Here is a 25,708-nt window from a genome sequence, read left to right on the forward strand (position 1 = left end):
TTATCCTTTTTGTTACAGTATTTTTTTTATATTTAAGTATAATTTTATTGTCAATTTTCATGTCTAACTAGCATATTTTAGAAAGCTGATCTTTTATGCAAAATAATTGTATTTCTTTAGATGGAGTTGCAAGTTGCATATTTGAAATGATATAAAAATATCAAAGCACAACATTTGTTGCTTATCTAGTTATAAAGGGAAATGTGTTTCTACAAATCATGATCCAAGCACTCAGGATTGGGATTCAACCACATTTTAAGAATGCAGATTTGGTAGCGAGTATTAATTAATTTTCTTAAATGGCTTCAAAGTAATTTAATGGGTTACAAGGCCATCCCTCTCATTATAATGTACTAATAAAGGAGCAGCTTTTAAAGGAAATCCAATGGTCCAATATCTGTTGAATTGTGTTTCTGATAAGAATATCATTACATTGGGTTAAATCTATGTAAATCCATTACAGTGGAGTCTTCAAGATCAGTTTCACTGATTTTTAAATGGGGTTTTATGAATTTACTACAAAATGTTCATGCACTACTGACTTTCTTGCCACTAGATGAGAGTTTAATTTCTGTAGTGCAGACTACTGTGTTTTCAGTGCTAGTCAAACATCTGGTGGATTTTGATGAATTTTATTTCTCAAGCTAAACTGTCAAAGTTAATGACATTATTAAGCCGTTGCAGAACAAGGCCCAGAAAAATGAACTTGAGCATCAAAGTACTGTCTAAATTTTGATCGGAAGCAGGGCTTGATGAGCCAGCAATTAGCCTAATTGCATTACATTGATCTGAAATGGTTTTGTACATGAGCGAGTGAGGGTGAGCTAATCAGTGGTACCCGATCTTAAGTAGGCTCTACTGTATTAATGTTTTAACTCTCTTTTCAAATGATAAAATAGTGTGTGTATTGGGTAAAAATATACATGCTTGCACCTTTTGCAGGGGAATGTTCCTCTGGGAGCCACATATGTATTAGAGCAGGTGGCCTCTACCCCGAAAGAACAAAACCTGACTACTTTTTTGAATGAAGGGGAAAACAGTCAGGTATGGTGAAGATGACCATTTCCAAATAATTCCCTGAACGAAGGGAACTTTTATAATAGGTCCCAATTGGCTTTTTAATAAATCAAATTGGTATTATTAAGTTTGCTACACTTTCCTTGATAACTGCTTATGTTCAAGTGTCCTTTATTCATTCCTGTATTTTAAAAATAAATAGCTTTAATAACTTGTCTCTCATTCCAAAGGGGCTTAAAAATGATTTTGTCAGGAACATTCTTTGGACGTTCGAAGATATTCATATGCTCGTGGGTTCAAATATGCCTATTTTTGGTGGTGGAAAATATCCAGCTGTAAGCTTAAGACTCAGGTAAGTCCTTTCTCCATGCAATATTGGAAGTGCTTTTTTTCACAGATTTTCTGCTCTCTCCCTCTCCTGAAGACATTGACTCCTTGTTGGATCCAATTCCGCAGGTGCCATCTATTACCTTGCCCAAGTGGCAATATTTGTTTATGATGAGAGTTGGCAGGTTATTCACTCTGGTGACCGCTGCCCCCCGCCCCCCCCCCCCCCCGCCACCCCTGTCCCGATCATGTCTGCAGAGGCCAATTGTAGTGCCTCAACTGGGGCCATAACTGTCCAGAGCTAACTGGTATGGACCTGGAGCTTTTCTGGACTTTCTAACAAAAATCAGTGTTATTTCTTAAAATGCTGAATAAAAACAGAGTTAATAATTTCAGGCCGATGACTTTTCGTCAGAACTAGAAAAGGTTAGAGATGTAACAGGTTTTAAGCAAGTACAGAGCAGGGGGAGGGGAGGAAAGAACAAAAGGGAAGGTCTGTGATTGGGTGCGAGGACAGATTAAATGACAAAAGGGATGATGGTACAGGTGAAAGGAGTTGGTAATGGAGCAAGTAAAGAAGCAAAAGATCGGTCTAGAGGAGGTGTAAATAGAAATATCGGAATTATCAGCAACAGCTGCCATCTGGAAAAAAATGGAGGCCGAGGTTATGATCTGAAATTGTTGAACTCGGAGTCCAGAAGTAAAGCGCCTATTCTTCGAGCTTACTTTGAGCTTGTTTGGAACCGTGTAAGAGACTGAGGACAGAGAGGTCAGAGTGGGAGTAGTCCAGAGAATTAAAATGATGGGCAACTGGAAGCTTTGGGTCACACTTGCGGATTGAACAGAGGTGCTCCGCAAAGTGGTCACCAATGTTCCCTGTAAAAAAAAAAATTTTGTTGGTGCCCGGGTCCTTTGGCTGCGTGGCCCATTAAACTTTTCGTGCATGTACAGTTATTTCCATTGAAAAGCCAGTGAGTGGAGGTCACCCAGTCAATGTTTGGTCTCCCCAATGTAGAAGAGACTACATAATGAGCAGAGAATACAGTACACTAAATTGAAAGAAGTACAAGTAAATCGTTTTCACCTGGACGATGGAAAGGGAGGAGGTAAAAGGCAGATGTTGCACCTTCTGAGTGTATAAAATTTAATTCCGAAAAAAGATAGCTTTTCATCTAGTTAGTGAACTTGTGTTTTCCTTTTGAAAAGATAGATGTCATTTTACCCAAAAGGTGCTGGAAAAATTAAGTTGTAGCCGAAAGCAAGGCTGAAAAGATACAGATTTTGAAGAGACTTTTGAAAGGTTTGATGATAGTGAAGATGTACCAAGCACACAAGTTTCGGACGAGAATTCCATTGTGCAGGGCTATGATGGCTGAAGGCTCTGCCATCGAACCTGGAGCAGTAAGGAGAGCATCCACAGTAGGCCAAAGTCCAAAAAGCAAAGGGTACAAATGGGCATTAGAGCTAGGGCGGATGGTTAGCCAAGTCATTGGTGACTAGAGGTAACATAGGTATATAAGGGTTTATCAGTGATTTTTGTTTTTGACATGAGGGCTACCCTTACTGAAGTGAAAGTATTCGGGCTTCATGAGCTTGAAGCTTAGTTTAGAGCTGAATAGAACGCTAGTGTTATGCTCCACTGCGTTTAGCCCAACTGAGGGAGAGGAATGGAATCGGAAACCATGAGTGCAGTTTCTGGCATCAAGCAAATAGAATGGCTGAAGCTGGAGAATGTTCCGGTTCATCCAAGACCTAATGTCAGAATTTATGAAATGCTATATTGATCCAGGGAAGATTATGACCCTATCTGCTTTAATCTTAAAAAGCAGTTTATGTCAAAATTTTTAAATTTGTTTTATTGTGGTCGTGCATTCTCATGTTAGCAAAAACTGATCAATACAATTGTTGTAAGTTTTGCATACTTTGACTCGTGACGTTTTTCTTTTTTTTTTAGAGATAGCAACAAACCAATTAACATATTAACAGGGATTGACTATTGGCTCGACAATCTAATGTGCAATGTTCCAGAACTTGTCATGTGCTTTCACGTTAATGGGATTGTACAGGTAAAAAAAAGTTTGTACTTTAATTTTTTGTTTAGATAATATAATCTTTGTTTTTAGTAGCTCCACCTTTTATAATATCTTCATTTTTGATTCATGTGATCCACTTTTTAAGAAAAATGCATCTTCCTAATACAGTAGGGCAAATGATCTGAAAAATTCAGTAACCTTTAGTCATGGCAGCCTGAACTCCCCAAACATGAGCATTGCATTTGTTGACATAAAGGACATTTGCTCTCTCTGGCATTTGGGAATTAATTCATTTTTCTTCAGAATACAAAACTTCTACCACTACCTTTAATTAACTCGCTTGTTTAAAAGAAATTGCTTAATAACAAATAGGGATTTTGAACCCTGGATTGTTGATCATGGGATCATTCTAGGCATGGCTAGACAGCAAATTTAGAATTGTGTACATGTCTTTGAAATATTGCCTCCCTCTCACTCCAAGTTGATGGTGCATTTTTTTCAGGGGTGCGGTCAGGATCATGCTCCCGTAGAAAATTATGAAATTTAACAAAGATTATATAGTCAGGTTAATTTTAAACTCTTGGTATACTTCATATTTGGTAGCTTTTTAATACCCAAAAAGGGAAGATCAGATGCATTTGGGTTCACAACAAACTAGCTCGACCCAGCTTCCAGAAAAGCTACCCCAACAGTTAATCACCCTCCTTCAACCCCCTTCCCCTGCCACAGTTGATAGAGACACTCCACTCCCTCAAGACCCAGTTCAAAGACACTGTATCCATACACAGTTTATAAAGATACTCATTTCCCACTGTTAATTGCATTGGGGCACAATTAATTTGCCCAAAATTTGCCAAACCAGCATAAAAGATCAAGGAATTTCAAGCACAAGTTAAGTTCACACAAATAGAGTTTCTGTGATCTTTTGCGCTGGTTTAAAAATATATATTGAGCTGGGAGCCGGCCCTGCTCACAATTAACCATGCCCCCAGATCAAATTCATCACCATGGCAAGTTTCTCTTAATTGCGCCTGTTTGCGGCCCTTCGAAGAGGCTCTTAAAATTGAGCTTTTTTTTAGGTGCACTACCCTTTTTAAAGCTTTGAATATTAAAATATGTTTAATTTTCTAAAACTGACTACTGTACACCAATGAAACTAGTATGGTTCAGTATAGATTTTTAAAGTCATTTTCAATTATTTTAAATCTGGTTACTCATAGGTGGTGGACTAGACACTCTGATTAAACATGCTTATTTTTTGTGATCAACCTATTTTCAGCTGTATTAATAAAATAACACTTAAATATTTCAAGGAATATTTTTTAATGCAAGGTGGAAAAATAAATAAATACGTTCTTAAAAGGTTGCCCGTTTGCGCTGGTCCATGGAGGATTTTACGTTTGTTTATGAAAATGAGTTTGAGCAGAAACTTAAACCATAAAATCAATTTGGAAAACGACCACAGTTTTGAACACAATTTGCGCCCAGATTACTGATTGCGCTTAAAGCGGAAACTCTACCCCACCTTCCTCACAGTTCGCACTGGTGCACCCCTCTCTTTTTGTCCCCTTCCCCTACAATTCAAGCTTCCACATCCTTCTCATCCCTCCACCTCAATTCAAGCTGACCTTTTTCTCCATCTCCTATTCAAATCATCCTCTCTCTCATTTCTCTTTTGCCTAACCCTCTTAATGTAGGCATGTTTCATTTTAACCTCCCCTGTCACCCAAAAGACTGTTTAGAAACATAGAAAATAGGTGCAGGAGTAGATCATTCGGCCCTTCAAGCCTGCACCACCATTCAGTAAGATTATGGCTGATTATTAACCTCAGTATCCCTTTCCTGCTTTCTCTCCATGCCCCTTGATCCCTTTAGCCATAAGGGCCATATCTAACTCAGTTTTGAATATGTCTAACGAACTGGCATCAACAACACTCTGCGGTAGAGAATTCTACAGGTTCACAACTCTGAGTGAAGTAGTTCCTCCTCATCTCAGTCCTAAATGGGTTGCCCCTTATCCTTAGACTGCTACCCCGGGTTCTGGACTTCCCCAGCATCAGGAACATTCTTCCTGCATCTAACCTGTCCAGTTCCGTCAGAATTTTATATGTTTCTATGAGATCTCCTCTCATACTTCAAAACTCCAGTGAATACAGGCCCAGTCAATCCAGTCTCTCCTCATATGTCAGTCCTGCCATCCTGGAAATCAGTCTGGTGAACCTTCGCTGCACTCTCTCAATAGCAAGAATGCCCTTCCTCAGATTAGGAGACCAAAACTGAACACAATATTCCAGGTGAGGCCTCACCAAGGCCCTGTACAACTGCAGTAAGACCTCCCTGCTCCTGTACTAAAATCCCCTAGCTATGAAGGCCAACATGCCATTTGCCTTCTTCACCACCTGCTGTACCTGCATGCCAACTTTCAATGACTGATGTACCATGACACCCAGGTCTTGTTGTACCTCCCCTTTTCCTAATCTGCCGCCATTCAGATAATATTCTGCCTTCACGTTTTTGCCCCCAAAGTGGATAACCTCACACTTAGCCACATTATACTGCATCTGCCATGCATTTGTGACTCCCCTAACCTGTCCAAATCACCCTGCAGCCTCTTAGCATCCTCCTCACAGCTCACACCGCCACCCAGCTTAGTGTCATCTGCAAACTTGGAGATATTACACTCAATTCCTTCATCTAAATCATTGATGTATATTGTAAATAGATGGAGACCCAGCACTGAGCCCTGCGGCAACCCACTAGTCACTGCCTGCCATTCTGAAAAGGACCCATTTACCCCGACTCTCTGCTTCCTGTCTTCCACGTCAATACATTACACTCAATACCATGTGCTTTAATTTTGCACAACAATCTCTTGCATGGGACCCTGTCAAAAACTTTTTGAAAGTCCAAATACACCACATCCACTGATTCTCCATTGTCCACTCTACTCGTTACATCCCCAAAAAATTCGAGAAGATTTGTCGAGCATGATTTCCCTTTCATAAATCCATGCTGACTTGGACCGATCCTGTCACTGCTTTCCAAATGCGCTGCTAGTTCATCTTTAATAATTGATTCCAACATTTTCCCCACTACCGATATCAGGCTAACCGGTCTATAATTCCCGGTTTTCTCTCCCCCTCCTTTTTTTAAAAAGTGGTGTTACATTAGCTACCCTCCAGTCCATAGGAACCAATCCTGAGTCGATAGACAATTGGAAAATGATCACCAATTCATCCACTATTTCTGGGGCTACTTCCTTAAGTACTCCGGGATGCAGACTATCAGGCCCCGGGGATTTATCGACCTTCAATCCCATCAATTTCCCTAACACAATTTCCCACCTAATAAGGTTATCCTTCAGTTCCTCCTTCCCACTAGACCCTCAGTCCCGTAGTATTTCAGGAAGGTTATTTGTGTCTTCCTTCGTGAAGACAGAACCAAAGTATTTGTTTAACTGGCCCGCCATTTTTTTGTTCCCCATTATAAATTCACCTGATTCTGACTGCAAGGGACCTAGATTTGTCTTCACCAATCTTTTTCTCTTCGCATATAGATAGAAGCTTTTGCAGTCAGTTTTTATATTCCCAGCAAGCTTCCTCTCATACTCTCTTTTGCCCCTCCTAATTAAACCCCTTGTCCTCTTCTGAATTCTAAATTTCTCCCAGTCCTCAGGTTTGCTGCTTTTTCTGGCCAATTTATATGCCTCTTCCTTGGATTTAACACTATCCTTAATTTCTCTTGTTAGCTGCAGTTGAGACACTTTCCCCATTTTATTTTTACTCCAGACAGGGATGTACAATTGTTGAAGTTCCTCATATGATATTTAAATGTCTGCCATTGCCTATCCACCGCCAACCCTTAAAGTATTATTCACCATTCTATTCTCGCCAATTCACGTCTCACCATCGGAGTTACCTTTCCTTAACTTCAGGACCCTAGTCTCTGAATTAACTGTGTCACTCCATCTTAATAAAGAATTCTACCATATTATGGTCACTCTTCCCCAAGGGGCCTCGCGCAACAAGATTGCTAATTAGTCCTTTCACATTACACATCACCCAGTCTAGGATGGCCTGCCCTCTAGTTGGTTCCTCGATATATTGGTCTAGAAAACCATCCCTAATACACTCCAGGAAATCCTCCTCCACCATATTGCTACCAGTTTGGTTAGCCCAATCTATATGTAGGTTAAAATCACCCATGATAACTGCTGTACCTTTTATTGCACGCATCCCTAATTTCTTGTTTGATGCTGTCCCCAACCTTACTACTACTGTTTGGTGGTCTGTACACAATTCCCACTTGCGCTTTCTGCCCTTTGATATTCCGCAACTCTACCCATACCGATTCCACATCATCCAGGCTAATGTCCTTCCTTACTATTGCCTTAATTTCCTCTTTAACCAGCAACGCTACCCCACCTCCTTTTCCTTTCTATCTATCCTTCCTGAATGTTGAATACCCCTGGATGTTGACTTCCCAGCCTGGAGCCACGTCTCTGTAATCCCAATTATATCATATTCGTTAATAGCTGCCTGCGCAGTTAATTCGTCCACCTTATTGCGAATACTCCTCGCATTGAGGCACACAGCCTCCAGGCTTGTCTTTTTAACACACTTTGTCCCTTTAGAATTTTGCTGTAATGTGGCCCTTTTTGATTTTTGCCTTGGGTTCTCTGCCCTCCACTTTTACTTTTCTTCTTTCTGTCTTTTGCTTCTACCCCATTTTACTTCCCTCTGTTTCCCTGCATAGGTTCCCATCCCCCTGCCATATTAGTTTAACCCCTCCCAACAGCACTAGCAAACACTCCCCCTAGGAGACATTGGTTCCGGTCCTGCCCAGGTGCAGACCGTCTGGTTCATACTGATTCCGAGAGGGGGTTGGATGCGTGCAATAAAGGTACAGCAGTTACTGGTCCCACCTCCCCCAGAACTGGTTCCAATGTCCCAGGAATTTGAATCCCTCCCTCCTGCACCATTCCTCAAGCCACGCATTCATCTTAGCTATCCTGCTATTTCTACTCTGACTAGCATGTGGCACTGGTAGCAATCCTGAGATTGCTACCTTTGAGGTCCTACTTTTTAATTTAACTCCTAGCTCCCTAAATTCAGCTTGTAGGACCTCATCCCGTTTTTTACCTATATCGTTGGTACCTCTTTGCACCACAACAACTGGCTGTTCACCCTCGCCCTCCAAAAAGACCTGCAACCGCTCCGTGACATCCTTGACCCTTGCACCAGGGAGGCAGCATACCATCCTGGAGTCTCGGTTGCGATAGCAGAAACACCTATCTCTTCCCCTTACAATAGAATCCCCTACCACTATAGCTCTCCCACTCTTTTTTTTTTTCCTGCCCTCCTGTGCAGCAGAACCACCCGTGGTGCCATGAACTTGGCTGCTGCTGCCCTCCCCTGATGAGTCATTTCCCCCCCCCCCCCCCCCCCAACAGTACCCAAAACGGTGTATCTGTTTTCAGACACCTACCTCTTATCACTGCTGTTAAGTGATTCATAGAGCTACGCACTAGGTCGGAATTCTTATTCTTGCGAGAGTTCTTGCCTACAGTGTGCAGCAGCATTTAATCATTTTTAACAATTGTGACAAGAGCTGCATTTCTCCAAGCAGTGCTTTGGGGCAGGAGAAGAAATAGGAAGCAGTACTTGGATGGGAGAGGCAGAGGATGAACCTAGTCCACGTGGATGTTTGTCCACAAATGGGAGCTGCTGTCAAATGAAGATGGTTCAGTTTAGATGTCTTTGTTTAAAAAGGATATTTTCCAGATTTGCTTCATAACAGCCCTGAAATTATAGTCAGTGACGTGGCTAAGGAGTACGCCGCCGATCTCCAAGTGGAATGCACACTTACCTGCTGGGGACCCTCCTTCGAGAAGCTGTCAGATGCTGTGGAATCGATTGCAGCGTAGTGGACCACGGATCCCTGGGGTGCATAAGCGTACCTGGGATTACATGGGGCGGTACTCCAATCGGGAAACAGAAGGTCTCTAATATACCCCCAGTCTCTCACTCACCACAGGCTGGATTTACATTCTTAGAATTAAAAATTAATTGTGGGGAAAATTATCAATGGACCCAAAGCAATCACACTACACTGCAGGCTGCTTAATTACTTTATTCAAGCAGAGATGTACATTCGGATGGGAGTTTGCTAGTCGCTCAGACAGGCTCAATGTAAAGGGCAAAGGTATTTATAATAATTCAAATCAGACTGTAATGAATGCATTGCATGTTGCTATATGGTGTACCAATGTAACACAAGTAGATCACTTTTTCATATATATATATTTAAACAAAAAAGCATCAGGTGAAGATTTTTTATCATGACGGTTGTCCCCTTATGCTGTGCAAACAGGCTCCTGCGCTTTTGGTGGGCAATTAGCCCAACTCTGCACCAACAACGAGGATTACACAGTTGGAGCGGATGATCTGTCAAGTTGAAACTTGACAGATCATAAGCGCATGTGGAAATCTCGAACTTGCTGCCCATTTCAAAGATGGTATGGCGCCATACTCTGAGAATATGCCATTATACTGACTGGAAATTCTGCCCCAATGTTGTCTTGGTCCCTTTAGTAACCTGAGGGTTTCAATTTTCTATTCCAGTTTGCAATTTCTGTTGTAATTGATGTATGTTTTACACAGAGATATGAAATGATAAAGACAGAAGACATCCCTAATTTGGATAATTCCAGCTTCTCCACAAAAGTCGTTAAGGATATTGCTCAGAATATCCTTTCATTTCTGAAGGCGAACTGTACCAAAGAAGGACATACATATTGGCTTTTTAAAGGTGAGCAAAAGTATTGAATTAGAATTCTGATTTTTAAGACAATGTTATGCAGGCAGATTTATTTCAAGGTATGTTCTGATTTATATAGCAAGAGATGTACAGTTGCCTTTTATTCAAAGGATTATTACATTTTGGCATAATTAGTGTAGATTTACAAATGCCTTTTATAGCCTTCTGGGCAACATTATCCTGTTAGTGAATAATTCATTTTTTAACTTGCACCTAACAAATGTACATTATTTTTATAATGCAATTGTTTCTCACTGTTTGTGTTGCATAGGCATCTTATTTATTGCTCTGTGTGTCTAAAATGATTAACATTTTTTGTTCAAACTGGTGGATGGGCAGGCATAGTTTTGCTCTACCTTGTAACTGCTTCACCTGACTATGAAGAAACAGTTTTTAATGTCGATGCTAGATTTTTTTTTTCCTCCCATTTTGCTAGGAGAGGAGAAATTCCAACCTAAATATTTCACAAATCGACCTTACGATTTGTTTTAGATTTGCCTATCAATTGAGATTCGATTTTCAAACACAAAAATGATTAGTCATGTCACTAGATTCATGAGCCAATAAAATCCTCTCTTGAAGTGTGACTTGCAGTGCTGTGAAATTGTTATGTGTAGGTATATTTTGATATATTGCATAATAAATCACCTTTGAGGGAAATACAGCTGTTTAAAGTGTGTGTCCACAGCGGCTGATGCCTTTCTTTCTTCCAGCAAGTGGAAGTGACATTGTAAAACTCTATGATCTGACGACACTTTGTGAAGAAACAACTGAAGACAAATACCAAAACCCTTTCACGATGCCTGTGGCTGTCTTACTGTACAAGTAAGTTTTCTCAGTAAATCAATAGAGGGAATCTTTTCTTCCATTTTAATTGTCCTCTTTGTACCACTGGGGAAAATGCCCAGGCAATCAACAGGAAGAATTAAAAGGATAGTTATTTTCATCATGTTGGAACATCATGCAAATTATCCTCCCTTTATACATGTTATGAGATAGTAACCGAAAGGACCATAGAAGTTTACAGCACAGAAAGGGACAATTTAGTCCATTGTTTGTATGCCAGTTTTTTGCTAGAATAATCTAAAATTAATCGCACTACCTTTATATATTTTTTTTTACTGGAACTTGTCAACTTTTTCCAGTTCACTATGTTTAGAGACTGTAGTTATCCTTCAACCACCTTACTCCTTGCAGTGCGAATGGTTTTCTTATACTGAGAGTGCCCTCTGCCTCTGGCAGAGCAACGTGCCTTCCACTTGATTTAGGAACCTCTACTATTGCATCAATGGTGGTGTATATTAACATCATTCATCCCTGAGGCTCTTTGAAATGCTAGTTTTGTTCCTACAATTTTCTCCCAGTCCAACAAAATGACCTTTAAATTGCAAGCCAGGTTCCAGAATCATCCCTGCAATTCTTCTGTGAAACCTGTCCCATGCATCAATATTCTTGAAGATTGACAATTGGCAGACCAATTGAACAAATACTTTGGTTCTGTCTTCACGAAGGAAGACACAAATGACCTTCCGGATGTACTAGGGGACCGAGAGGCTAGTGAGAAGGGGGAACTGAAGGATATCCTTATTAGGCGGGAAATTGTGTTGGAGAAATTGATGGGATTGAAGGCCAACAAAACCCCGGGCCCTGATTGTCTGCATCCCAGAGTACTTAAGGAGGTTGCCCTAGAAATAGTGGATGCATTGGTGATCATTTTCCAACAGTCTTATCGACTCAGGATCAGTTCCTATGGACTGGAGGGTAGCTAATGTAACACCACTTTTTAAGAAAGGAGGGAGAGAGAAAACGGGAAATTATAGACCAGTTAGCCTGACATCAGTCGTGGGGAAAATGTTGGAATCAATTATTAAGGATGAAATAGCAGCGCATTTGGAAAGCAGTGACAGGATCGGTCCAAGTCAGCGTGGATTTATGAAAGGGAAATCATGCTTGACAAATCTTCTGGAATTTTTTGAGGATGTAACTAGCAGAGTGGACAAGGGAGAACCAGTGGATGTGGTGTATTTGGACTTTCAAAAGGCTTTTGACAAGGTCCCACACAAGAGATTGTTGTGCAAAATCAAAGCACATGGTATTGGGGTAATGGACTGGCGTGGATAGAGAACTGGTTGGCAGACAGGAAGCAGAGAGTCGGGATAAACGTGTCCTTTTCGGAATGGGAGGCAGTGACTAATGGAGTGCTGCAGGGGTCAGTGCTGGGACCCCAACTCTTTATAATATACATTAATGATTTGGATGAAGGAATTGAATGTAATATCTCCAAGTTTGCAGATGACACTAAACAGGGTGGCGGTGTGAGCTGTGAGGAGGATGCTAAGAGGCTACAGGGTGATTTGGACAGGTTAGGTGAGTGGGCAAATGCATGGCAGATGCAGTATAATGTGGATAAATGTGAGGTTATCCACTTTGGTGGCAAAAACACGAAGGCAGAATATTATCTGAATGGTGGCAGATTCGGAGGTGCAACGAGACCTGGATGTCATGGTACATCAGTCATAGAAAGTTGGCATGCAGGTACAGCAGGCGGTGAAGAAGGCAAATGGCATGTTGGCCTTCTTAGCTAGGGGATTTGAGTATAGGAGCAGGGAGGTCTTACTGCAATTGTACAGGGCCTTGGTGAGGCCTCACCTGGAATATTGTTTTGGTCTCCTAATTTGAGGAAGGACGTTCTTACTATTGAGGGAGTGCAGCGAAGGTTCACCAGACTGATTCCAGGGATGGCTAGACTGACATATGAGGAGAGACTGGATCAACTGGGCCTTTATACACTGGAGTTTAGAAGGATGAGAGGGGATCTCATAGAAACGTGTAAGATTCTGACGGGACGGAACAGGTTAGATGCGGGAAGAATGTTCCCGATTTTGGGGAAATCCAGAACCAGGGGACACAGTCTTAGGATAAGAGGTAGGCCATTTAGGACTGAGATGAGGAGAAACTTCTTCACTCAGAGAGTTGTTACCCTGTGGAATTTCCTGCCGCAGAGAGTCATTGATGCTAGTTCATTGGATATGTTCAAGAGGGAGTTAGATATGGCCTTTACGGCTAAAGGAATCAAGGGGTATGGAGAGAAAGCGTGAAAGGGGTACTGAGGTGAATGACCAGCCATGATCATATTGAATCGTGGTGCAGGCTCGAAGAACCGAATGGCCTACTCCTGCACCTATTTTCTATGTTTCTATGTGTAAGATTGCACATATTATTGCAAGTATGTATGACATTGCAAAGTTAGAATTGTTCAACTTGTAGTCAAATGCTATTGAGATTCAGTCCACTAAACTCTTAGCTATCTATGGTCCATCTAATTAATCAAAATGGTACCAGTCTATCTCATACTTCTCATCTGGCCACATAACTTCGTGCCATCGGCCAATTTTTAAATCCTAAGCAGGTTAGTTTGCATTGCATCCATAAAGCTGAAAATTGGAGCATTACTGTATGGATCACTATGCTTTTTGATAAGTTTAGAAGATTGGTTTTTATCTTGAAAGATTCAGCCTTCTCCTACGTAATGTGGATGATGAATAAAATGAAAAAGAACATTATTTCAAAAGCAAAATACTGCGGATGCTGGAATCTGAAATAAAAACAGAAAATGCTGGAAATCTCAGCGGGTCAGGCAGCATCTATGGCAAGAAAAACAGAGTTAATGTTTCGGGTCGACGACCCTTCATCAGAATATTATTTACTTGTCTTAAGATCATTTTTGAAATAGAAACACCTCCATGCCTCATATCACCCCATTTTATTCCTTTCAGTCAGTTCAAATAATAATAATCATTTTGATGCTTTAATTAGTTTTTGTTTTGTTCTCCTCCAATAGAACCACTTCACCAAGAGTTACCTTATTTGTTTCAACAACAGAACAATGATCACCTTGAGTGACATCCTGGGATTCAAAGTATTATTACTCCATCGTTCTCCCTGTTGATTTCCTGAACTTATTCCTAGTACTATGTGAATTTTACTTCCATTTAATTAGCATTTATATAACCTGAATATACTAATCAGTGTATTAAAAACTCTGAACTACTCATTTTGAATCTTTATTAACATAGACCATGCAGGTGTTGATGACTGCTCACCACACGGTTCTGTCTTGCACTTCACTATGAAAATCTTGATTGTAGTGAACTACACCCTTGTACTTGTTACAGGGTCACTTTTTTTTTTAAAGTTGCTTTCAGATCAATAACTTGTGTTCCTTGTGAAAATCTATGTAGTGAAGTCTGTGATAGGAGCCTTATGAATACTGACAGCAGATAATCAGGCTCACGACAATAATTTAGTTCAATAACTTTATTAACAAAACTGCAAAGATATAGATAGAAAATACACTTTTTTTGTAATATTTGGTTTGGGTTCTGTATACTTCAGAAGGCATATTAAGCAGCGAGTGTGTCCTTCCTCATCCCAGTTCAGTTCATTTTTCAAAGTTGAGATGTAACAAACAGCTTCTAATTATCTCAACTGGTTTGTTGATGTTGGAAAACGTAAGTAATCTAAATACTGACATCTGAGGAGAGAGAGGCAGGCAATATCTTGTCGTCCAGATTTGATTTTTTTTTAAGTTAGTTTAATTTTAATAGCAAACAAAGCCTCTGTGGAAAGCAGATAAGGGGGGGTGGATGGTAGATTAAAGGTGAGCTGAGGGAGGAGAGAATATAGGGTTCAAATAGGTACTTCAAAGGAGAACCGATAGTGGGAAGTTAAAGGGTCGACATCGCAATGGGAACAAGTAGTTGAGCGGAGCATGTGCAATGTGGGAACGGAGCTGCTGAGGGTTGCTGGCCACATTTTCCCTCTCTTCCTCCCCCTGCCGCCATCCTCCAATAGAAAATGCTGCTTGTAGACCTTGGTGGCTCCTTTCTCTGACGTGCCATGCCACCCACCATCTCCCACACAAAAGGGATAAAATGAAAGATAGAAGAAATATAGCGGGAGGAGAGAGGCAGAAGATGTGAGATAGAAGCATAAAGACAAGGGCAGCCATATTCTCCAACTATTGTGTGCAGTACTATAGAAAATCAGTTTGTTGCAAAATAGTTATTTAACAATATGCAAATTATTTTATTTTTGTACCCAATTATATGTACAATCCTCCTCAAGCTCTTGCATTAAAATATGTTGTGGTTTACAGGGTCGCTAGCAACATGATGATGAAGAAAGTTCAGAACAGGAAACATCATGGGATCATAAGGACACTCTTGTTAAATTGTATTAAATTACTGGGCAAAGAAAGACATCCCCAGGTACAAACTTCATTAATTTTGAGTTTTTGATTGCTTCATTTTATGCAGTCGGTACTTTTATTGGTCATTGCAGACTCTTAAATTGCAGTGAAATTACTAATTGTTAATTAGCACACTGTTGACCAATTTAACATCTTTATATGTTTACAGCAAAGCTGTCAAATGTTTGTTTTCTAGGCCAGAAATGTATTTAATCAATAATACATATTAAGCTATATTTTAAGTATCTATGCAATTGCATAGAAATTGCAGATTATAATACAATTTTGTTGATGGTTATATCCTGAATTATCAAACCTAAAAACTTTCAATGAAAGCCTTGGAGGTTTAAGCATGTAATTGATCCTAGCTCTCTCATTTGTTATAATTCAGGAAAATCACGAACATTTTTAAGACTGCCAAAAATTAAGTAGTTAAAGTTTGATTCCACCATGGAACTATCCAGAAGTGGATGCTGTAAGCATTTCCCTTTTCAAAAAAAAATATTTTTTCAAATTCTAAATATTTGCAAAATGTTGATTACCATTTATTTTTGATGTTTTATACTTCCTATGAAACATTTGTACTGAAACGTTTTTTTCTCAGTGTTGAGAAGCTGTAGTGATAGTGTATCTAATCATTTACAAATCTTCTAGATGGCTTGCAAATATTAAATATTTAATATCCAAGAATTGACCACTGCACTAAATAAGCAAACATGTTTCCATATAAGTTCATAGTTCATTAATTCTTCAACAAAAATTTTAGTTTGTGCAGATTATTGCTTCAGCCAACTATATGATCTCAGAACTTTTCCAACTCGACGAGCCACCAAAACAAGATGAAAATGGATCAACTCTGAATGACAATTCTGATAGTTATAGCGAAGATGAGGATCTTCCAGTGGACAGTGATGAAAATGGTTCTTTCAGCAACGGATCTGATCCTTCAGATGATAATAAAGCTGTTGCTATCATTAAATCTGTTGGCGAGTTGTCTGTACCTGAGAAGTATAAATCGACACACCAGATAAGGGTATGAACCCATCTTCATTAAGTTTGTTGTAAGGAAATGTATATTCCAAATCTTATAAATGTTGATTACAAATGTAGATTATAATCAAATTTAATAATTTGACTAATCTATTATTCTCAGTTAAATGTAGAAATTTATATTAACAAATCTGGGTTCTCCCAAAACAGATTTGCTTACAGTGGGGACAGATGATCTATCCTCCAGAGTAATATGAAGTTGGTTTCAAAATTTAGAGTGAGATTGCTTTTCGAGTAACTGAACTTAAATAAAATGAGTGTCTTACACTCAACTTTTGTTTTAAAGCCCAGCTGTGCTTTTCCAGTTTGCCATGACACAGAGGAGCGATGTAGAGTTGTTCTCAGTTACGTTCTTGAGGTAATTCACTAACTTGCATTAGAGTTTGTTTCATAATTATATTTATACAAATGCTTACATGTTCTCAGGACATGGTGTCATATAGAGCATATTTTGTAATGCACATTTCACAATACTTGCAGTTAACTGTAGTGAGGGTCGTATATGTTGTACAGATCTATACATTCGGGTGAGGTTCTTGGTGATCGGGCCCGTGTCATCCCTTGTCAGGGAACTGCACTGGAGGTTACACTTATTTCTATGACGTATGGGTTAAAACTTTTGGTTAAGATGTTAGTGGTTTTTTGGTAATGTTACCAGTTGCCGATTTTATGTTTTGAAGGCTTCTGTTTTCTTTTTTTTTTAAAAACATAGGTACAGCAGGCATCAACAAATTTGAACATTTTCTGTCAGTAATCAAATTATTTGTATCTGGCTGTCAGCTGTTGTTCCAGATCATGTGCATGTTGCAATCTGTGGTTAATGTTGATGTTTTATTATCCGTTGTCTAGGAAAATGTATGTTCCCTGTCTTCATGTTGCATTCTCTTTGATCGTAAATATAAAGATCAAATTATTAAAAAATCTTTGAATAGCCTTTGTCACTTGTCTTCACTGTAATAACTGATTATGCTAATCTTAATTATGTTAATTGTTTCTTTCAGGGGTTGAAGGTTGTTGATGGGAGTATTAAAAAGGAGAGTGATCTCCCAGCTGCTGATCCCAGTATTCCAATCCCTCTGAAGTATGCAGATGAATCTGAATGCACGGGTCACAAAGCTCTTAAGAAACAAATTGCTCTGTTTTTAGATAAAGGTAATTAGTTGTTAAGAAACCATCAGCTTGAATATCGCATGTAATGCTTTATTTTTCTAAGTTATAATTTCTGTTTGATTCACAGTTCTTCATTTGTTTTATAATAGTTTATCCCCAAGAGCTATTTATTTCCTAAATGCTCTTAAAAGTATTTTAAAAAGATAGTGCTGCAGTATTGATATGACAAAGCCCCAATAATGTTTAAATGCTGCATCATTTCACAGTATTATCTTCCTCTAAATTCCAAGTTCACTGTTACAATATTACAGAATTGCATTTTAACAGTGCTCACAAATATATTAAATTTGCATGCAAATTTCTTACATTAGCTTGAAGTGTTATATGGCTTACTCTTATTTCTTGTGTTCTTAATATGCATTTGTGAAATGAATGTTTTTTTGGAGTGTTAGATTTCTGAGTAAATTTTTTGTGTCTACATCAGTAAACAATTTGAATTCAGTGGTAAGATTATGTTTGATTATGGTCAATTGCATACTATGCAATATGTAATAAATAGTTGCTCTCTTTCATGTTATATCTTTCTGTTGTGCGTGCACGATTTATCTTATTTCCTTGCTGTCATCAGAATGTACTTTCAAATAAAAAATAAAAAAATTAAGCTCATTTTAATTTTTGTTGTGGAGGGCAATGCACCCACTTCAAATTAATTTGTCTGAAATCCAAGTTCGGTGTCTCGTGACTTACCTAATTGAATGTGTTGTGTACATTCAAGGCTTTTTTAATAAAGTTTTTGGCTTTTAGAATTCTTAACTTCTGCCAATAATACAAAGTATTGTCACTTTCATTTTAATACTTTTACTTTTCACAGTGGGCCCAGCTCATGAAACACTTAAACTTCCTAGTCAGTCTGGGATGATACCAGATACTTGGCAATATCAAATGAAACTGAACCTCATCTTTAAAGCTTCAAGAGCCTACTTTATTCTCTCGGATGCAGCTACTACTCTGCAAAAGTATGGTAGAGCATTAAGATATATTAAACTTGCTTTACAGTCTCTTGGTAAGTGGCTTACATAGTTATTGTTACGTATGCTAAGTTTTGTTGGAAAATAACAGACCATATTTAAAGAGTTAATATAACTACTTGCAGTTCATTTTGAAATCCCTTATTCCAGCATGTTTTATGCAGGAATATTAATTAACAGCTGTTAGGAAATAGTTGTATTCTTTCTGGGATCACAGATTTTTACCACTTAATAAGTGCTTGTTTTCAACTAATTGGATCATTGACATTCAGTTATCTGCGCAGTAAGAAATTAAATACAGAATATTTAAATGCTATCTTTTCTGATGGTCCATTGAAGCTTGTTTTTTCTGCCAATTTTTTGCTTTTCTAATTCAAATTGCCAGTGATGTGAAAGAAAATCAGTACGCTTTCTCAAAATTTGCTATTAATATAATTTAACTTTTAAATAGAAGATACTTTGTTTAATGTAAGCCTATTTTTTCATTCTGAGATTTAGATCTGAGAAAACATGGGCAGGAATAGAATGTTTAAACTTGATCGTTAATTTTGTATATCAGGTTCTCCAATCCAAATCCGCATACACGTGGCGAGACCTGCAGTGATATGTGACAAATTAGCTGAATTGATTATATTTTGATCAGGACATAGTTCAGTTTAACCCTGGAAAAGTTGTATATAAAAAAAAATAGTTAATGGCAGCTGTTGGAAAGTTCTACCATGGTTTCTGGCTCAGGAATGGGGTGGGAAGGGGAAGGCATGAGGGTTAGACTAAAAATTGCCTCCAGCTGTACAAAAAATGGCAGTTCACTTCTCTCTGCTGAAAAAAAACATTCAGAGAGCACGCTATGTGCATTATATAGTTTCATTCATGTCAGTTATACTTGTGAAGCTACAAGCATTACATAGGTGGGATGCTGGAGCTTCAACGTATACACATGTTCCCAAGATCCAATTTTAGATCATGAATAATTGTTTTCAAAACATTGCATATTGTTTGTGATGTATAAGACTCATGGCCATGTGTTCCACTAAACAATACTGATCTGTCCATCCATCTTGAAAAATGCAGTCTCCTGATCTGTGTTGTTTCTTGCCCTTGCTGTTTTCACTGACAGTAAAATTGCTGATAAGAGCAAAAGTGGAGTGTTGGTAATGTAGCAACACAATCCGCAACATTGATAACATGATTTGTCAATTCCAGTAACCCAGCAATTCGTGGCAGTTTCAACGTCAGATTGTAGAATTGTTCAGTGGGTCTGTTCTTAACTCAGCATTCCTATACTGCAATTTACTTGAGCCCTGTAGTTGTTAGAATTTTTTTTAAAACATTCACAATTCATGGAAGAAATGTAAATACTTAGTTGTGTTTAATTTCCCATAAGATGTACAGGAATTGAAACAAATACTTCCATCATATGATCTAAAAGTGTTGACCTGGCCTTGTGCACTGTTCCTGATTGTCAGTACAGATTGAACCCCTCTTATCTGGCACCTTTGGGACCTGGCCTGTGCCGATAAGGGATTTTGCCAGACGAGGGGAGGTCACATTAAATTGGATGGTACAGGTACTAGCCAAGGGGCTATCAGGGCTGGTTGGCTTGGGGCTGGGAGTGTGGCAGAGAGATTGTAGGGGGGTGGGGGCGGCAGTTGATCACGGGATCAGGCCAGCGATTGTGGGAGTTGGCAGCGAGGAATTTGTTCATGTCGGAGTTCTGCGCATGCACCACCCGGCGGTCGGGAATGGTGCCAGATGAGGGGCCGGATAAGGGAGGTTCAACCTGTACTAAAAATTCAATCAGCCACATATAAACATTTGCTGTCTACCGGCTCACCCCTCGCCTTTCTATTGGCTGGAACCCACTTCTCTCCATTTCCCAACTTCAACTGATGCTGTCCACTTACCTTTTCTTAGATTGAATTGAGTTGATGCTCTTCACTTTGCTTCCCTGTTGGTTTCATTTTGTGGGGATTTTCCAGACTGAAGAATTGAAAAAGGTTATTCAGCTTATGCGTACAAATTTACAGCAACTGAATAATTTGGGACCAACATCATTGGATGTTGGTCCCAAATTCTTCACCTGAGGGAGCAACCTTTTTCAACTAATGAGTGAGTACCTTTTTCCAACACTCCAGTCCTAGGAAATCCAAAAATGTAAACGGATAAGTGAAGAAATGAATGTTTAGTGCTCCAGCATGTTTTGCCTAGACTGGGACAGGGCAGGTAACTGATGTTCTGAACCGCAGGCCATAATTCAAACACTCCCTTAATGGATTAAATAATCATTCTGTGCTGAAGACGTTTGAGATGAGGTTTTTCTCCACTAAGGGAAGGCTACTTGTATTTGAAACGGGGCCAGAGAATGTGCTTATGAGATGCTTTGATATTAAGTTAAGACATTGCAGCTAGACTCAGCAGTCAGGCTTGGACAATGGCAAATGCTCTCCTGTTTGAGGTGCTTGACATTTTTGGAGACTCCACAATGGGATAAACCTTGGGAGGTTTGGGGGAGAAAAAATATATCTCATAATCATAAAAGAACTAGGAAGGAAGTTTTGCAGAGGGATGGTGGAAGATAAGCAAGTTAGTTAACTATTAATATTATAGCAATGGGAAAACTAGGGAAATTAGGCTGCAACAGGAACTGTGGTAAACATTAGAACATTATTTTCTGTATTGCACCCCAGGTGCGAGCAATGTTACAAGAGATCTTTTGGAATATACAATATTTCTAATCCAAACATGGTGTGTTAACTTGCACTTCTTTTCTGTTGACAGATGCCTATTGCTGCCTTATTAACAATTTGTCACCTGAAGTCCTGTTCTTTCTTAGTCAGTGTTTGACACTTAATGGTGACATTCAGTTAATGTTAGCTCAGAATGCCAGCAATAGAGCAGCTTATCAAGAGGAATATAACTACCAAACTAGAGAGGATCAAGAAATTTTGCATAGCCTCCACAGAGAGTCCAGCTGCCAAGGTTAGTTATTACATTTACTTTGTATTGCTGCAAAATTGTACACAGAAGCTGAATAATTCACATCAGCATACACCCGTGCATTTCTCCCAGGCAAAGCAACACGGTAGAATGCATCTTTGCACCCTTCTGCAGTAGAACATTTGCAGCTGCAAATCACTGCAGTTCCCATTACTACTCCATTGCATAGGCCAGTCAACAGTGGCATGCCAGTGAAAGCATGACTCAGAGAATGTTTCATTTTGAAATCAATTGAGACCATCAAATCTTTGTTTTCAGGACAAATGACTTGCAAAAGTTGAGTGTCAAATTGCACTATTCTAAGTGTCCTGCATGGGTTTGGCTTTGTCAGGAGTGGGCAGATTCTTCTAACTTTTTTCATAAAATCTACATTCATGGTTCTCTGAATGTTTAGGGAGTAAATGCACCACATGGTATTGCACTGAACCAGGTTGTATCCCTGATCTTTGCTGTGTTTGATCTCAGTGGTAACAGTGGGAGGAAAAAAATTCACTTGGGTTTGATTACCATCTCGTGACTTCTCCTCAGAGTGTGATTGGGCTTGGCTATTATGTCCCCTTCTATAGTTGAATAGAGTACCTGCACTTTCCGTCGAAGCGTATGCTTGAAGAATGACTATTTGATCACAGAGAGTTTGTGGTAAGCTGTGGAATCATACCCCAGAATTTCACCATTGTCAGTTGAGGGTGTATGGTTGGGGGTGGGGGGGTGTGGAGAACTGGAGAGGATAAACAAATAACTGCTACATAGCACATTCCTTGCCCCTTGCTACTGGATGTATCTAAAGTTCTGTCAGTAATATTTGATTGTCTTGTGTCTAATTTTTTTCTTTCACTTTTCCTTCTCCCCAATTTGAGTAGTAACAATGCTATTATTCTAGCTTTCAGCTGGGCTACAGAGCTTTATATGGACCTGGAATACCAACTTTCGGTTAGCTGCAAATGTTATGAGGCAGCAAATGAACTGCTACATTCCTGTGATCAGAAAGTTCATGTTGTAGAGCAACATACACAAGTGTTAAAAAGATTAGGCAACAGCAGAAATGAGGTTGGAGTTTTCTACATGAATCAGGCTGCTGCTGTGCAGACTGAGGGAACAGGTAAGAACTTTTGAACTAATAAGCTTGTTAGATTAATATGCTCTTCTATAAACCTTTCTGATGAACTGAAAACTGTCTGAAACAAACTTGTTGCTGCCTTCAGGTAATAGAAAAATGTAGTGAAAAATTAGTTTGTGGGAAATTAAAGCTCTTTGGAAATTAATGTGATAAAATTTTTAATATGAAACTAATACACTTACAATGTTTCTCTACCATGCAGCAAGCAAAGGCATAACAGCGGTAGAACAAGAGCTTTGGAAGAAAAGCTTTTCTTACTTTGAAAAGGGTATTCAAGACTTTGAGACTATAGAGGATGAAACCAATGCTGCCTTACTGCTTTGCAACACTGGGAGATTGATGAGACTTTGTGCACAGGCACATGCTACTACCGGAAGCAATTTGAAACGAGGAGAATTTTCACCTGAGGAAGCCTTGTATTATAACAAGGCATGTCTTCTATGGTTTACTTTTCTAGCTATATCTGTGACTATTTTTCAAAGTCTTGAATTATATTTTCAAAATTATTCAGTAGTTGACTTCAGGTAAAGGTATGTATGAACAAAGTATACAATCTTAATGTACCAGGTTACCTTCCATTATATATTCTAATCAAGCTGTGACAAGTATATGTACAATTCTGATCCATGTTTAGAATGTTGCAATTATATGTTCAGTATGGTAAGTCCAGTGCTTGCTAGATACCTTTATAAAAATCCCTATAGTTAAATTCTTGATTTCCCAACAATTCTTAGTCACACATACAGGAATTGTTACTAAGCAATTGAACTGAAAATTAGAAATTCTGAGCCAAATACAATAAATTAAGAAATTGTTCATGTTATCCAATTGAGCTCCACTAAGATTTTTAATGGCTCGGATTTTGCGGTAGAAATAACGGTGAGGGTATCAGCACTCACTGTTTTTAAGGAGTAAATTGGAGAGTACCTTCCGGCGTCTGCACAAGCGCAGTTAAATGCGGAAATCAGCAATTTGCTGTCCGAGTTGCCCTGCTCCTCCAGAAGCTTTACTGCACCAATATCTCGCCGAGAGACTCTGCATTCAAATACGTGAATGGTGTGTCCACAAACGTACCAGAAAAAGTTAGGGCTTGTCCATTCAGGTGTAAGTGAATTTTTAACAAGGTGTTGAGTGTTAATTTACTTTTAAAAGTGTGGAATTTCATTCCTTCAGATTTTAATTATTGTTGGAGATTTGAAAAACTTTTCTTTCTCAATTCCATCTTTCTTTCCATCCGTTTATTTTGCTTTCTGTACATCATTTGGCATTGAATTAAATATTATCCCTTATTATATCAATCTGGTTCACTTATGTCCTTTAGGGAAGGAAATCTGCCGTTCTTATCTGGTCTGGCCCATATCTGAGTCCAGATCCACAGCAATGTGGTTGACTCTTAACTGCCCTCTGGAATGACCTAGCAAGCCACTCAGTTGTTACAAACCGCTCCAAGAAACAATAATAAGAATAAAACCAGACGGACCACCCAGCATTGACCTCGGCACCGGCTTCGGACACGACAACAGCACACCCAGCCCAGTCGACCCGGCAAAGTCCTCCTCACTAACATCTGAGAACTTGTGCCAAAATTGAGAGCAATATCCCACAGACTAGTCAAGCAACAATCTGATATAGTCATACTCACAGAATCATATCTTTCAGCCAAAGTTCCAGACTCCTCCATCACCATTCCTGGGTATATTCTAGGCAGGCCAGACCCACCCAAGGTGGTGGCACAGTGGTATACAGTCAGGAGGGCTTGGCCCTGGCAGTCCTTAACGTTAACTCCGGATCCCATGAAGTCTCATGGCTTCATGTCCAGCACGGGCAAGGAAACCTCCTGCTGATTACCACCTACCGTCCTTCCTCTGCTGATGAATCAATGCTCCTCCATGTTGAACACCACTTGGAAGAAGCACTGAGGGTAGCAACGGCACAGAATGTACTCTGGGTGGGCAACTTCAATGTCCATCACCAAGATTGGCTTGGTTGCACCACTACTGACCAAGCTGGCTGAGTCCTGAAGGATATGGCTGCCAGACTGGGTTTGCGGCAGGTGGTGAGAGACCCGACACGAGAGAAAAACCTACTTGACCTCGTCCTCGCCAATTTACTTGTCATAGATGCATCTGTCCATGACAGCATTGGTAGCAGTGATCACGCACTATCCTTGTGTAGACGGAATCCCGTTTTCACACTGAAGATACCCTCCATCATGTTGTGAGGCACTACCACTATGCTAAATGGGATAGATTCAGAACAGATCCAGCAGCTCAAAACTGAGCATTCATGAAGCGATGTGGGCTATCAGCAACAGCAGAATTGTGTTCCACCACAATCTGCAACCTCATGGCCCGGCATATCCCTCACAGTACCATTACTATCAAGCCAGGGGACCAACCCTGGTTCAATGCGGAGTGCAGAAGAACATATCAGGAGCAGCACCAGGCCTTTCTAAAAATGAGGTAACAAACTGGGGAAGCTGCAACACAGGGCTACATGCATGTTAAACAGCGGAAGCAGCATGCTATAAACAGAGCTAAGCAAACCCACAATCAACGGATCAGATCAAAGCTCTGCAGTCCTGCCACATCCAGTCGTGAATGATGGTGTACAATTAAACAACTAATGAGAGGAGAAAGCTCCATGAATATCCCCATCTTCAATGATGGTGGAGCCCAGCATGAAAGTGCAAGAGACAAAGCTGATGCATTTGCAACTATCTTCAGCCAGAAGTGCCAAGTGGAAGATCCATATCTGCCTCCTTCTGAGGTCCCCACCATCACAGAAGCCAGTCTTCAGCCAATTCGATTCACTCCACGTGATATTAAGAAACGGCTGAGCGCACTGGATTTAGCAAAGGCTATGGAACTTGACAACATCCCGGCTGTCATGCTGAAGACTTGTGCTCCAGAACAAGCCGCTCCTCTAGCCGAGCTGTTCCAGTACAGCTACAACACTG

At 39.7% G+C, this 25,708-nt stretch overlaps 1 protein-coding gene across 5 annotated transcripts in view; it reads left to right on the top strand.

Moving 5' to 3' along the window:
- Positions 1–25,708, top strand: part of edrf1 (erythroid differentiation regulatory factor 1) — an 84,320-nt gene that overhangs the window by 34,892 nt on the left and 23,720 nt on the right. For 3 of the 5 annotated variants that reach the window (XR_011592761.1, XM_070876741.1, XM_070876744.1), the window contains 13 exons: positions 943–1,044; positions 1,248–1,369; positions 3,299–3,410; positions 10,040–10,187; positions 10,910–11,021; positions 15,355–15,466; positions 16,214–16,480; positions 16,784–16,855; positions 17,499–17,649; positions 18,479–18,670; positions 21,414–21,614; positions 22,513–22,731; positions 22,952–23,178. Coding sequence is in view for 4 of the 5 variants with exons in the window: in XM_070876741.1 (XP_070732842.1) it covers positions 943–1,044; positions 1,248–1,369; positions 3,299–3,410; positions 10,040–10,187; positions 10,910–11,021; positions 15,355–15,466; positions 16,214–16,480; positions 16,784–16,855; positions 17,499–17,649; positions 18,479–18,670; positions 21,414–21,614; positions 22,513–22,731; positions 22,952–23,178 (2,037 nt within the window). In the remaining variant the exon portion in view is untranslated. The remainder of the gene's footprint in view (positions 1–942; positions 1,045–1,247; positions 1,370–3,298; positions 3,411–10,039; positions 10,188–10,909; positions 11,022–15,354; positions 15,467–16,213; positions 16,481–16,783; positions 16,856–17,498; positions 17,650–18,478; positions 18,671–21,413; positions 21,615–22,512; positions 22,732–22,951; positions 23,179–25,708) is intronic. The other 2 variants (XM_070876742.1, XM_070876743.1) reach the window with 2 other exon arrangements.

Source organism: Pristiophorus japonicus, chromosome 3 (assembly GCF_044704955.1).
Source record: "Pristiophorus japonicus isolate sPriJap1 chromosome 3, sPriJap1.hap1, whole genome shotgun sequence".
NCBI lineage: Eukaryota > Metazoa > Chordata > Chondrichthyes > Pristiophoridae > Pristiophorus > Pristiophorus japonicus.